This window comes from Bos mutus, chromosome 22 (assembly GCF_027580195.1).
Source record: "Bos mutus isolate GX-2022 chromosome 22, NWIPB_WYAK_1.1, whole genome shotgun sequence".
Lineage (NCBI taxonomy): Eukaryota > Metazoa > Chordata > Mammalia > Artiodactyla > Bovidae > Bos > Bos mutus.
Window position 1 is genome coordinate 50,606,034 of NC_091638.1, and position 12,465 is coordinate 50,618,498.

General features: G+C 60.4%; 3 protein-coding genes across 7 annotated transcripts in view; 2 read left to right on the forward strand and 1 right to left on the reverse strand.

Annotated features, from left to right (window-relative positions):
- Nucleotides 1-2,428, forward strand: GMPPB (GDP-mannose pyrophosphorylase B). The gene is made up of 9 exons (XM_005892095.3): nt 1-366; nt 481-561; nt 649-697; nt 833-975; nt 1,180-1,338; nt 1,424-1,502; nt 1,577-1,704; nt 1,788-1,970; nt 2,048-2,428. Exons 1-9 carry the CDS (start codon nt 238-240, stop codon nt 2,177-2,179), a joined length of 1,083 nt encoding a protein of 360 aa, XP_005892157.1. The 5' UTR covers nt 1-237; the 3' UTR covers nt 2,180-2,428.
- The window catches only part of RNF123 (ring finger protein 123), a 27,217-nt gene continuing 17,149 nt past the window's right edge, over nt 2,398-12,465 (reverse strand). For all 5 annotated transcript variants that reach the window (XM_070360396.1, XM_070360395.1, XM_070360399.1 and 2 more), the window contains exons 27-39: nt 10,431-10,608; nt 9,624-9,698; nt 9,388-9,475; nt 9,212-9,299; nt 9,048-9,132; nt 7,689-7,828; nt 7,399-7,587; nt 7,233-7,308; nt 6,938-7,022; nt 3,257-3,399; nt 3,015-3,109; nt 2,820-2,905; nt 2,398-2,740 (exon numbers count right to left, since the gene is read on the reverse strand). In XM_070360396.1, the coding sequence (XP_070216497.1) occupies nt 2,620-2,740; nt 2,820-2,905; nt 3,015-3,109; nt 3,257-3,399; nt 6,938-7,022; nt 7,233-7,308; nt 7,399-7,587; nt 7,689-7,828; nt 9,048-9,132; nt 9,212-9,299; nt 9,388-9,475; nt 9,624-9,698; nt 10,431-10,608 (1,449 nt within the window). In that variant the 3' untranslated portion in view covers nt 2,398-2,619. The remainder of the gene's footprint in view (nt 2,741-2,819; nt 2,906-3,014; nt 3,110-3,256; nt 3,400-6,937; nt 7,023-7,232; nt 7,309-7,398; nt 7,588-7,688; nt 7,829-9,047; nt 9,133-9,211; nt 9,300-9,387; nt 9,476-9,623; nt 9,699-10,430; nt 10,609-12,465) is intronic.
- On the forward strand, nt 3,892-6,633 carry AMIGO3 (adhesion molecule with Ig like domain 3). The gene has a single exon (XM_005892120.3). It carries the CDS (start codon nt 4,199-4,201, stop codon nt 5,735-5,737), a length of 1,539 nt encoding a protein of 512 aa, XP_005892182.2. The 5' UTR covers nt 3,892-4,198; the 3' UTR covers nt 5,738-6,633.

A 12,465-nucleotide genomic window follows, 5' to 3' on the forward strand; every position in this document is an offset into this window, starting at 1 on the left:
CTTCCCGCCCGCCGCCAGCCGGAGGTAGGAGCCCGAAGCTCTCTGTCCGGCGTAGCGTTCCCGTTTGCTGTGGCCGCCGAGCTAACGTTATCGCGGACTGGGCGGACAGGGCAGAGTCACAGTTGGTCAGTCTGGCTAGTGAAGGGCACGGCGGCGGGAGTGTGCGGCAGGGTTCCGCTAGGCGGGCCGTGGACACCTCGGAGTTTCGGACTCACTCTTCGGCCGCCCACAGGTGCAATGAAGGCACTGATTTTGGTGGGCGGTTATGGGACGCGTCTGCGGCCGCTGACGCTAAGCATCCCGAAGCCGCTGGTGGACTTCTGCAATAAGCCCATCTTGCTGCATCAAGTGGAGGCGCTGGCTGCGGTAAGGCCCTGGTCGGGGTCTTGGTAGGTAGTGGGATTGGCCAGGGATTGAGGATCGGGGACTCCGTGCCTTCGGCTGAGCCTGCCTGGCGGCGGGCGCTGTTCTGTCCCCCAGGCCGGCGTGGACCACGTGATTCTGGCCGTGAGTTATATGTCTCAGGTGTTGGAGAAGGAAATGAAAGCGCAGGAGCAAAAGGTGAGGCACTGACTTTTGGCCCTTTCCCTTGGTCCCTGCTCTTCACTCTGATGAGAGGAAACTGACGGGGGCGTTTCTCCCTTCCAGCTAGGAATCCGAATCTCCATGTCCCACGAAGAGGAGCCTCTGGGGACAGGTCAGGAGAGACAGCAAGATCCCTTGGAGAGGGTTTAGGGCCAGGAAAGGGCAAGATTAAGCTTGGATGGGGATTGCTGAGCCTGGTTCCAGGGGCTCAGACCCTCAAGATGATGGTGGCCTCCGTTTCCCCCAGCTGGGCCCCTGGCCCTGGCCCGAGACTTGCTCTGTGAGACTGCAGACCCTTTTTTCGTCCTGAACAGTGATGTGATCTGCGATTTCCCCTTCGAAGCCATGGTGCAATTCCACCGGCACCACGGTCAGGAGGGCTCCATTCTGGTAAGATAGCACGTTTTCTGATACTCATGTCCTCATGCCCAGCGTCTCCCACTCTGCAGCCTTGAACTACCCGGTGGTGTTGTGGGTGTAGAGCTGTGCAGTTTGTGCCTTTAAGCATTGGGGACAAAGCGTGGGAAATTTAGGACAGCATGTACATCAAGGCTCAGGAGTACTGGACTAGGCCTGAAGTCCCCCTGCACTCAGGTGACCAAAGTGGAGGAACCCTCTAAGTACGGTGTGGTGGTGTGTGAGGCAGACACAGGCCGCATTCACCGGTTCGTGGAGAAGCCGCAGGTGTTTGTGTCCAACAAGATCAATGCAGGCATGTACATCCTGAGTCCTTCAGTGCTACGGCGCATCCAGGTGTGTAGAAGCCAGCTGCTGGGTGGGCTGGGTAGGACAGGCCACCACTGCCATGACCCTGCTCACGAGCTGCCCACTCTCACAGCTGCAGCCCACATCCATTGAGAAGGAGATCTTCCCTGTCATGGCCAAGGAAGGGCAGCTCTATGCCATGGAGTTGCAGGGTGAGGCAGGGAGGCCACCGGGTGGGGGTGGTCTGTGGCTGGGCTGAGCCCCCTGATGCATTCTCCCCCTGCAGGCTTCTGGATGGACATCGGGCAGCCCAAGGATTTCCTCACTGGCATGTGCCTCTTCCTACAGTCACTGCGACAGAAGCATCCTGAGCAGCTGTGCTCAGGCCCTGGCATTGTGGGCAACGTGCTGGTGGTGAGGCCCCTGCCCAGCCCATAATCTGTTTCCTCCATCCAGGAGGACAGGTGGCCCACTTGGCTTTTCCCCGCTGTCCTCAGGACCCAAGTGCCCGTATCGGTGAGAACTGCAGCATAGGCCCCAATGTGAGTCTGGGTCCCGGTGTGGTGGTGGAGGATGGCGTGTGCATTCGGCGGTGCACCGTGCTGCGAGACGCCCACATCCGCTCCCACTCCTGGCTGGAGTCTTGTATCGTGGGCTGGCGCTGCCGTGTGGGCCAGTGGGTAAGCTCTGGGCTGGGCTCGGCGGGGAGGGTGGGGACCACCTCTGCCTCACTGCTGTGTCCGCCTCCTCCCCGCAGGTGCGCATGGAGAATGTGACAGTGCTGGGCGAGGATGTCATCGTCAACGACGAGCTCTACCTCAACGGGGCCAGCGTGCTGCCCCACAAGTCTATTGGTGAGTCGGTACCGGAGCCGCGCATCATCATGTGAGGGGTGCTGCGGGGCCGGTGGAGCCCATTTCCCCAGTGACAAGGGGAACACTGGCTTGACTCGTCCAAAGGCCTTGGACTCATTGCCATGTGACTGGGGAGGACTGGATAAGGCTGAAGTTGCCAGACACCTGCCTTCTCCCATGGACATAATCTGGCAAGATCCTTGTTGGACAAACCCCACAAAGCCCACTCCCTTAAGAATAACTGGGCTGGGACTGTATGGAATAATAATTTAATGCTCACCGCGGCCCTGACTGAAAATCAAGCTGAGGCACAAATAGGGCACGGCTGGGCCCCTGCTGACGAGGTTCACACAGGCTCACACAGGCGAGGAGGTGGGATGGGGAGGGGAGGGGGACGGGGCAAGGGGCTCATGAACAGGGCCCAGCCTGGCTTTGAGTTGAGGGGTGGAGGTTCCTGCGTGTGGGCGAGGCGGGCCTAGGCAGCCGAGGAAGTGGCACTTGCGTGGGCGGCCTTGTCCCAGTCCTCCACTGACACGATGGTGGCTTTGCAGAAGAAGCAGTCCTTATTGTTCATCAGGTGCTGGTCAATGCAAGCTCTGCAACGGCAGGGTGCGCCAGTGGCTGGTGTAGCCCTCTTCCACCTCCCCCGCCCCCATGCCCGAGGGGCCCACTTACTTGCAGGACTTGTGGCCACAGGGCTGGAACACAGCAGAGATGGGGTGAGCGTAGCAGATGGGGCAGAGGTCTTCCTCACTGGTGGGCTGCAGGGAGCAGAGTGCAGGGTGGGCTGGGTCAGACACCCAGACAAGTGGGTGTGCACTACACACACGGTTGTGCTGACATGCACTGAGCTGCTGTGGCCCCACTCACCAGGGAGGCAGCTGCCGCCTGCGCAGATGCAGAGGTTAGGTGTGCCAACATCTGTTCCACCTGGGCCAGCTCCTCCACATTGATGTAATCTGTATCTGTGGTGGGGGTGGGGTGGGAGGAGGTGTCAGGCCAAATGTGGCCTCAGAACCCAGTGCCTCTTTAGTATTTCCAGCCTGGGAATTTGTTCTTAAGACGAATGACCTGACCCAGCCCCAAATCCCTGTCTTCCCTGGCCCACTTACAACTCTGTAGGGAGAAATGCTTCCGGTCAGGGGCAGGCAAAGCAGTGCCAGGGGCTGGGGGCTCCGGCTGCCCCAACAGGTAAGATATGGAGCGGAGCTGGAAGCAGGGATCAGCCAGGAGCACTGACGTGGCTCTCTCCGTCCTAGGTAGGAGAGGGTACAAGGGAAGTCAGGAGCCTGGGCCTGAAATCCCTATTATTGGAGGGGTGGGGTCCTGTGAAAGTCCAGCCCACTCCCGTTACATCCTTGTTCGTCCCACCCTATCTCCCTCCTGCTCTTAGATCCTCCCAGTAAAGTCCTAGATTGCAGTAAGGACCCGCTCCTGAGCAGGTCAAAGGGGGCACCACCATGAGATGGTGAAAGTCCACTTGCTCTCTTACACATTAACCCTACAGAAGAAACACCTGCCCCTCATACACAATAATCCTTCAAGGAAAACGCCATCTCCCTAATACACGTTTATCTTCAAAAAAAAAAAAACCACAAGCAGCTGGAAGGCGTACCTCCCAGGCTTCCTCTTCTCTTCCGGGAGACAGGTCCTCTGGAAAGCCGCCGGCCAAACTCGCGCCCCCTGGCGGCCACGCGAGGACTAAGGTCGCGGGGGGGGGGCGGGGGGCGGGACGCGGCGGCCCCGCCCCTCCAGTGGGAGCCAATGGGAGCCGGCAGCCCCGCCCCCTGAGAAATCGCCTCCCGGGGAGTATTTAGAAGCCTGAGCGCGCTCAGGAAGGCACTCCAGGAGGGAGCTGGGGAAGCCCGAGAAGGGCGTGGTGAGCGAGCGCGGCCAACTCACTTCTCCAAATCTGGAACTAGTCAGCCTTGCGAGACGGAGCCCGCATCCTGGCTCGCTGACCGTCGCCCGGCACTTCTCACCAGAGAACCGGGTGAGTCTCGGATCTGTGCCGCCCACTGAGCTGCCCTGTCCTGGCCCCGGCAGCCTCCGATATGGCCCGGCTGGTGCTGCAGAGCACACTACTGTGCCTGCTGCGCGTCGGGTTAGGCACCCAGGACTCAGACAGCTTCCTGCCCCACGCGCCTCATAACTGCCCCCACAAATGCGTCTGTGCTGCCGACCTGCTGGATTGCGCCGGCCTGGGGCTGCGGGAGGTGCCGGTCACGTTACCGGCCGCGGCTGCAGACCTCGACCTGAGCCACAATGGGCTCCAGCGCCTGCCCCCTGGCTGGCTGGCGCCCCTCTCCCGGCTCCGCGCCCTGCATTTAAATCACAATGAGCTGGAGGCACTGGGTCGGGGAGTTTTCACCAACGCCAGTGGCCTGCGGCTGCTCGATCTATCATCTAACGCCCTGCGGGCACTTGGCCGCCACGACCTCGACGGGCTGGGAGCACTGGAGACGCTGCTTCTGTTCAATAACCACCTGGCGCACTTGGATGAACGTGCCTTCCACCGCTTGGGCACGCTCAGTCGTCTCTACCTAGGCTGCAACAAACTCTCATCTTTCTCTTTCAACCACCTGCACGGGCTGGGCGCGGCCCACCTGCGTATTCTGGATCTCTCCTCCAACCACATAGGACGCACCCCTGTGCCTGACCTGGCTGCGCTGCCTGCTTTTCTCAAGAACGGCCTTTACCTGCACGACAACCCGTTACCCTGTGACTGCCGTCTCTACCACCTGCTGAGACGCTGGCACCAGCGGGGGCTCAGTGCCGTGAGCGACTTTGCCCGCGAGTACACCTGCCTGGCCTTCAAGGTACCTGACTCCCGTGTGCGCTTCTTTGCGCACAGCCGTGTCTTCGAGAACTGCTCGGTGGCCCTGGCTCAGGACCTGGAGCGGCCAGAAGAGCAGCTGCACGTGCAGGTGGGGCAGTCCCTGCGGCTACACTGCAACACTAGTGCCCCAGCCCTACGTGTGGCCTGGGTTTCCCCGCAGCACGAGCTGCTCGTGGCACCAGGATCTCGCAATGGCAGCATCGCCGTGCTGGCCGACGGGAGCCTGGCCATCGGCAGTGTGCAGCCGTGGCACGAGGGTGTCTTTGTGTGCCTGGCCACTGGGCCCCGCCTGCATCACAACCAGACGCACGAGTACAACGTGAGTGTGTCCTTTCCCCACCCGGAGCCCGACGCGTTTAATACCGGCTTCACCACGCTGCTGGGCTGCGCAGTGGGCCTGACGCTCGTGCTCCTCTACCTGTTCGCGCCGCCCTGCCCCGGCTGCCGCCGCTGCTGCCGCCGCACCTGCCACTGCTGCCGCCGCTGCCGCCGCTGGCCCCAAACACCCAGCCCGCTCCGGGAGCTGAGCGCACAGTCCTCGGTGCTCAGCACCACGCCACCTGACACACCCAGCCGCAAAGCCAGTGTCCACAAGCACGTGGTCTTTCTGGAGCCTGGCAGGAGGGGCCTCAATGGTCGTGTGCAGCTAGCAGTAGCTGAAGACTTCGACCTGTACAATCCCTCGGGCCTGCGGCTCAAGGCTGGCTCCGAGTCCACTAGCTCCACAGCCTCTGAAGGTCTGGTGATGACCTAGGCTGCCCATGGCCCCCACTGAGGCCGCTGCCTGCCTGCTGCTTGCCCTGCTCCCAGCTGCTACCCAAACAACTGCCAGCTGCTGGTGGGAAGCCCTGGGCTTGGTCTTCCAGCCTCCCACAGCGACCCCACTGGTAGAGGACTTCAGGTCTCCTACCTCTCTCCTGCTTCTCCCCATCACTGGGACCTAGCAGGGCCTACGTGTGCCCACGAGGATTGGAACCAAGGCCCAGCTGGAAGAGCCCTTGCAATTAGAGCCCCAGAATGAGTGGCGGGGCCGAGGCGGCCTGCCATTACGGAGAGTGGTGGTGAGGCAGGGAACCGTGACCACTTTGCGCTCCCCAAGGGGACGGGAAGGGAGCGGCCTGCAGGGGAAGAGGAGGAGGACTTCAAATGAAGACCAGTCCCCACCTGCAGGGTGCAAAGAGGAAATTCCAAGCCCTTGCTCTGGTGAAATATGACTCCCCATGCACCTACATTCAGCTACTTCAAGCTTCACAAGTCCATGCAGTCTGGTGAGCAGGCAAGCAGCAAGTAAGCTCCTTAAGGGACCCCTTGGGCATCACAGGCCACTGAGGGCAGGGCCTCTCCCATGGGCTCGCAAGACAGCAGTAAGGGGCGCCACGGCCTGTGCCCCCAGCTTGTTTGTAAAAAGCCTGCCAAGCCTGGCTGAGACCCGAGGGCCCAGCTGGAACTTGCTGTCCCCTGAGGGTAGAATCCTCTTAAGGGCTGGCACCAGTCTCAGCCCTAATGGCTGAAGTAGTGCCCTGGCTTCATATGCATCTCACCACTCCCACTGTGGGGAGGCCAGGGAAGGGGGCTGGGCCAGGGGGCCCACAAGTGTCCTGGATCCAGCTGTCATGGGATTTCTCAATAAAGGCAGTACATGCTCACTGTTGGAGGCTTCAGACCCAGGTGTGTGCACTCAGCTCTGAAGCCCAGGAGGGCTGTCTTGGCATGGTAGGATGGCACCCCCACCCCTAGCACTGACTCTTGGTGCCCGAGGCCAGGGCACCTGCGCTGCTGAGGTCCTGGGTTCTCCTGCTCCGAGCTGCTGCCATGGCCACCTAGTTACTCGTTACTGGGTTCACACCTCTTCGAGCTTCCTTCGGTGCCCAGGCCTGACTGAGGCCCACGTGAGGGTGAGCCTCAGGAAGGCCCCGCCCAGCCCCCAGAGGGGAGCGCACTCCCCAGCACTCACCCTGAGGCTGGGCCATGCACCAGGAGCCGCACCAGGATGCCGGTCACTGCCACCAGAATGGGGTAGTGGTCCACACTCTCCAGGCCTGCGGGGAAGGGAGCGGGGGCTGAGCCTTGAAAGCGCTCCTGCTGCAGGGCCTCCAGCGCTTCCCTCCGCCCTCCCTGCAGACAGCTGAGCTAGGCTGGGCGTGCCAGGCCCCAGCGGTCCGGTGCAGGCTGTTGGGTCAGGCAGCACTGCTCCGGGCAGAGGAACCGAGGCCTGCAGTGTGTTGGGTCCCGGGCTTCTAGGTCCTCACCAGGCAGCCGCAGGGTGACCACACGGTCAAAGAGGTTCCTCTCAGCTGTTACCCGGTTCAGCACCTGATTGAGCAGCTGTGGGGCAGGAACCCGATGGTGGGTGGGCGGGCGGGCTCACCACTAGGGTGTCCCCAGGGTCCCGACCCCTTGCCCGGATGGACACACCTGTGCGAGCCGCCGCAGCAGCATCTCAGAGGTTGGCCGGGCCCAGTCGAGGAAGATCTCCGGCACCAGCGTGATGGTCATCTCCAGGACGCGCAGCAGGCTGACCGACAGGTCAAAGCAGGTGGCACATACCTTGAGCTGCCGGCTGTCCACAAAGTTCCGCTCCAGGCGCTCCGCAGCCTGCTGGATCTGAGCCCCACCACGTGGGCGCCTCTCAGGAGTCTGCCCACACTGCAGGTGGTGCCTCATCCTCTGCCACCCCCGGCCCGCAAGGTGCCCCTGTGACCCACCTCCTGGATCATGCCAATGAACTCAGAGAAGGCCCAGTTGAGCTGGTTGAGGACACTGTTGAGGAAGCTGGGGGCCACGTCTGGACCCTCCCGCAGCAGGTCTGCCATGTGCTGCTGCAGCAGGGTGGAGGGGCAGGGCTCTGCGGGCACAGGGCGGGGGGCAGTGGCTGGGCATCATCACACCCCGGTCAGCGGCCCCGCCTGCCCACCTCTGTCCTCCCTTATGGGGCCACTGGTTAAGGGCAGAGAGACAGCTCTCTGGGAACCTCAGGTCTCGAAGGCAGGGGCACAGTGTGCAGCGCTACCAGGGGTTAGGGCTAAACCTGTCCCCTCCCTCTGCTGGGCCAACCACAGGCTGCAGTTGTTCCCAACCCCCAACCCACCCCAAGTTCTAGAACGGCCCCCAAGCGCCAGCAAGTCCACAGTCACATGCCCTTCAGGGTGTGCTAGACAGACAGGGCGGCCTAGAGCCCTCTCCACTCATGTCAAGGCCATTCTCCCCAAGAGTCTACTTTGAGCCTTGCCATCCTCCCGTCCTCTGCTGCCCTTGGTTTGGCCTTGGCAGACGGCTGAGGTGGTGGGTGCCAAGTCTGGGCTGACAGGCAGCAGTAACCAGAGCCCTCAGCCGCACCCGGGCTGGCCAGCCCTCCCCCAGCAAATCAATAGTTCCGGCAGCAGCGGACGTGGATCTGCCCCCTGCTCTCCATGGGCAGCTCAGGTCCACCCTAGAGCCAGGACCAAGGCAACTGGCAAGGACGTGCCACAAGGCCCTTGGCCTCTGGGGACCCCATTAGGCCCAAACACTGCCCACAAGGGCAGAAACACCCTGTGGGCTGAAGCGGGCCACTGTGTGGGGGAGGTGGGCTCTGCACGCTAGACTCCCCAAGACCCTGGGCTGGGCCCAGTGAAGGTCCTCGGGCTCACAGGACAAAGGATGCAGACTTTGCTCCCAATAAATGGCCCCTTCCTCCAGGTAGCCCCGTGGACAGCCTCTGGGGCCCTGGCCAACCCCCAGTCTGTGCCCCTGCCTTGACTCAGGTATCCAAGGTCAGCACCACCAGGTGGAAGTAAAGGGGCAGAGGAGATGGAGTTGGGACAAGCCTGGAGGTCAGGGAGCTGGGTCAGAGGACAAGGGACAGGGCGCGCTCGGTGCGTAAGCTGCCAGCACCCATGGGTGTGCAGAGATAGTCCCAGAGTGTCCTCGGATTGGAGGAAGGAGAGAATGGAGACCCTGGGGGATGGACAGGAAGTTCGGGGCCCACCGCGAGTCCAGGACTGGGGCTGGGAGAAGTGGGGAAGTCTGTGAGAACCTCAGAGCAGTGGGTGAGGGTGCCCTGCCTGCCAGACCTGGGTACTCACTCTGGAGGCTGGGCAGACTGGCATCCTCAGGTTTGGTTTTTAGCAGGTGTGGCAGCCGTGTATAGCGGTACCCGAACCCACAGCCCTGGGGTAGAGACGCCAGGAGGTCAGTGGGGCAGGGAAACCCCTCCAGCCACAGCCACTTCCCCTCTAGCCAGCTTTACCCGCCAGAGCCGAACCAGGATCCAGTTGGTCTGGGCCCAGGGCCGTTGCTCATAGGGAGCCAGGAGGTTCCTCACCATGGCAATGCGCCTGCAAGAGCAACGGGTGGTGGGCCCGGGGTGAGGCTCGTGCTGTGCAGGGCAGCATGCCTGCCCCCTGCCCCCGGACCCCCACTCACTGCTCCTCAGGGATCCGCTCCACGGCTCGCAGGGAGTTGGGGTAGCACACGTAGCTGGCCAGGGCCTGCATCAGTGAGTCCCGGATGTCTGCCGGGACAGGCCACACCTCAGCAGGTGCCTGGCATGATCCTGGTGCCCATGCCTTACCCCGACCTGGGGGCAATCTGTGCAGAAAATGGCCAGCCCGGGGTGCTACCCTGTTCCCATCCCCCAAGCCCTCTGTCCAGTGCCTCACCAGTGCCCACGATGCGTGTGTCTGCAAAGTGTTTGGCAAGGATGGCGGCCAGACGGGTCAGGGTCTCCTCGTAGCCTGCAGGGTGGGGTGACAGGATGAGCTGGTGGGGAGTGCAGACGCCAGCAGCAGGCACATCTCTTGGTGGTGGGCTTGGGGAGCGGGCTCCAGACCCAGCTCCAAGGTCTGGGCCCAAGCTGCCATCTGGGGACTTTAGGCAGTACCTTCACTAATGGTTGGCCAGAGACTAAGGCACAGACTCAGGATGGGGGCTGGGTAGGCCCCGAGGCTGAGGGCAGGGCAGGGGACAGGCCAGGAGCCTAAAAGCCCACAGCCTGATCCAGCCAAGCCCATCCTGGAATCCGGGGTCTGGGCAAAGCCCCTGCTCCTCATGGCCACCGGCAGGGCCCCCGCTCCTTGCTGTGATCTGCAAGCCCACCTGCCCCTGCGTGGGATGCCACACCCCATGGTCAGTGCCAGGATGGAGGGTAAGAGGCTGGCTGGCTCCTGGGCTGCAGCAGCACCAAGAAGGAAGCGACAGTCCTGGCAGGGCGGGGCAGGGCTCCTCACAGCCTGTACTCCATATTGTCTGCTCTCCTCCTCACGCAGGGAGCAGCTGTTAGGTCTGTGGCTGCTGGTCCTAGGACAGGGCTCTCCGCCAAGCAGGACTTGTGCAGATGCTTGTCTGATGCTGTCTGAGCCCATGTGGGATGTGTGCTTCTGGGTCATGGGGGCTCAGAACAGGGCTCCCGGGCTCACTCCGCAAAGGCCCCCTTTTCTGCCCCCTCCCAGCCTGAATGGCCCCATCACCTGGGAGCTCCTCCATGCTGTGCACGGGGCCGAAGTAATTCTTGAGGGCGCTGTAGCTGTTGATGGCCACGCTCAGGTAGAACTCGGGCATGAAGGCAAAGAGAGAACCCGTGCGGTCACCGTGCTCGATGGTCCGCAGGCAGACTCGAAGCAGCCAGTAAATGTCCTGCATCTTCTCCTGCGGGGGGAGGTGGGGTGGACAGGTACTGCAGGCTGCTGCGGAGTTGGGGGTGGGGGGGGTGTCATGGGGTGCAGCCCAGTCGGGGGATGAGGAAAGCTCTCCCAGGAGCACGATGTAAGGGCTGGACTCCAGGAAGCAGGAGAGGAGCTCAGGCAGATGTGATCAAGCACTGCTGGGCAGGCAGGACAGGCCACCAGCCTGGCGAGGCAGCGCTACAGCCCCGGCCAGAAGCCTGTCTGCACTGTTTCAAGGTACGCAAGGCCTTAAGTGAGAGGGTGCCTTGTGACCAGAAGCTTTTGTTGGGACGCTGCCCAGAGCAGAAGGGGCTGCAGGGGCAAGTGGGGATGAGCCCATGAGGAAGCTACGGCCACAGCCAAGTCCAGGACAGCAAAGGACTGGACCGCCGGGAGTGCAGAGGCACGGAGGGGCCGTGGGAGCGAGGGACTTCCCTGGCGGTCCAGTGGCTAAGACTCTGTGCTCCCAACTAAAGAGTCCACGTGCCTCAACTAAGACCCAGTGCAGCCAAATAAATTAATATTTTTAAAACTTTTAAATGTGCATCAAAGAACACAGTCAACAGAGCAGTAAGACAACCCACAGAGTGGGAGAAAATATTTGTTAATTGTAATGTGCTAAGGGGTTAATACCCAGAATACAGAAAGAACTCCTACAAGTCAAAAACAGAAAAACAATCAAATTAAAAGCTAAGCAAAAGGATGGACTAGACATTTCTTCAAAGGATATAAAATACCCAGTAAGGTTGACGTTACTAACCTCTAGGGAGATGCAAGCCAAACGATAATGAGGTACCACTTTACATAGGTTAGGATTATTATCAGTGAAAACTTTTTTTTCAGTGACAATTATTGGTGAGGACAGGCAGAAATTAGAACCCAGCGTCCTGCTAGTGGGGCTGCTGCAGCCGCTACGAGAAACAATACGGCAGCTCCTCAAAAAAATTAAAAACAGAATTACTACACGATCCAGCAATTTTGCTTCTAGTTATACACCCAACAGAATTTTAAAAAATGGGATCCTGAAAAGGTATTAGCACCCCATGTTCACAGCTGCATTATTCATAATAGACAAAAGGTAGAACCACCTCAAATGTCCACAGAGGGATAAGTGTGTAAACAACACGTGATACACACACAACGGAATATTTACTCAGTCTCAAAACGGAAAGAAACCCTGACATGCCACAGCACAGATGGACCACGTGATGGTAATGCAGCGTGAAACACGCCAGTGACCAAGTCTACTTACGTGTGTACCGAGAGCAGTCAACCTCAGAGACTTTAGAAAGCAGAACCATGACTGGGAACAGCGGTGCAGGGGAGTGGGGAGTTAGTGGGTCTAAGTCTCAGCTTGGGGAGATGATGGAAAGAGTTCTGGAGGTGGCTGCCCAGCGATGTAAACACACTTAACACTATTAAACCGTGATTTAAAATGATCAAGATGGTAAGGCACATATTGTATTTTACCGTGATTTTTTCCAATGGTTAAGATGGTAAATTTTATGTTGTAAATAGTTTATCATGATTCAAAAAGAAGGTAGAGAGATGGGTGGGTGAGGTTCCTAAGAAGACAGTGAGGGAGGGGGTGGCAAGACTGCCTATGGAGGGAGGTGGATGGGCATGAAATCCCAGTGGTGGGAAGACAGTGCCCATCTTTGTGGGGCTGGAGCAGAGGGGTAACAGGTGGAGGTGGGTGGGGTTGAGGAGGAGCCACCAGAAGAGAGAGCAAGCAGAGATGGCCAGGTAGAGACAGGGAGATCAAGGGTTGTGATCACCCACTCATGCGGGAGGGGCATGTCCACGAAGGTGAACAGACGCCCTGACACAGGCACCTGGG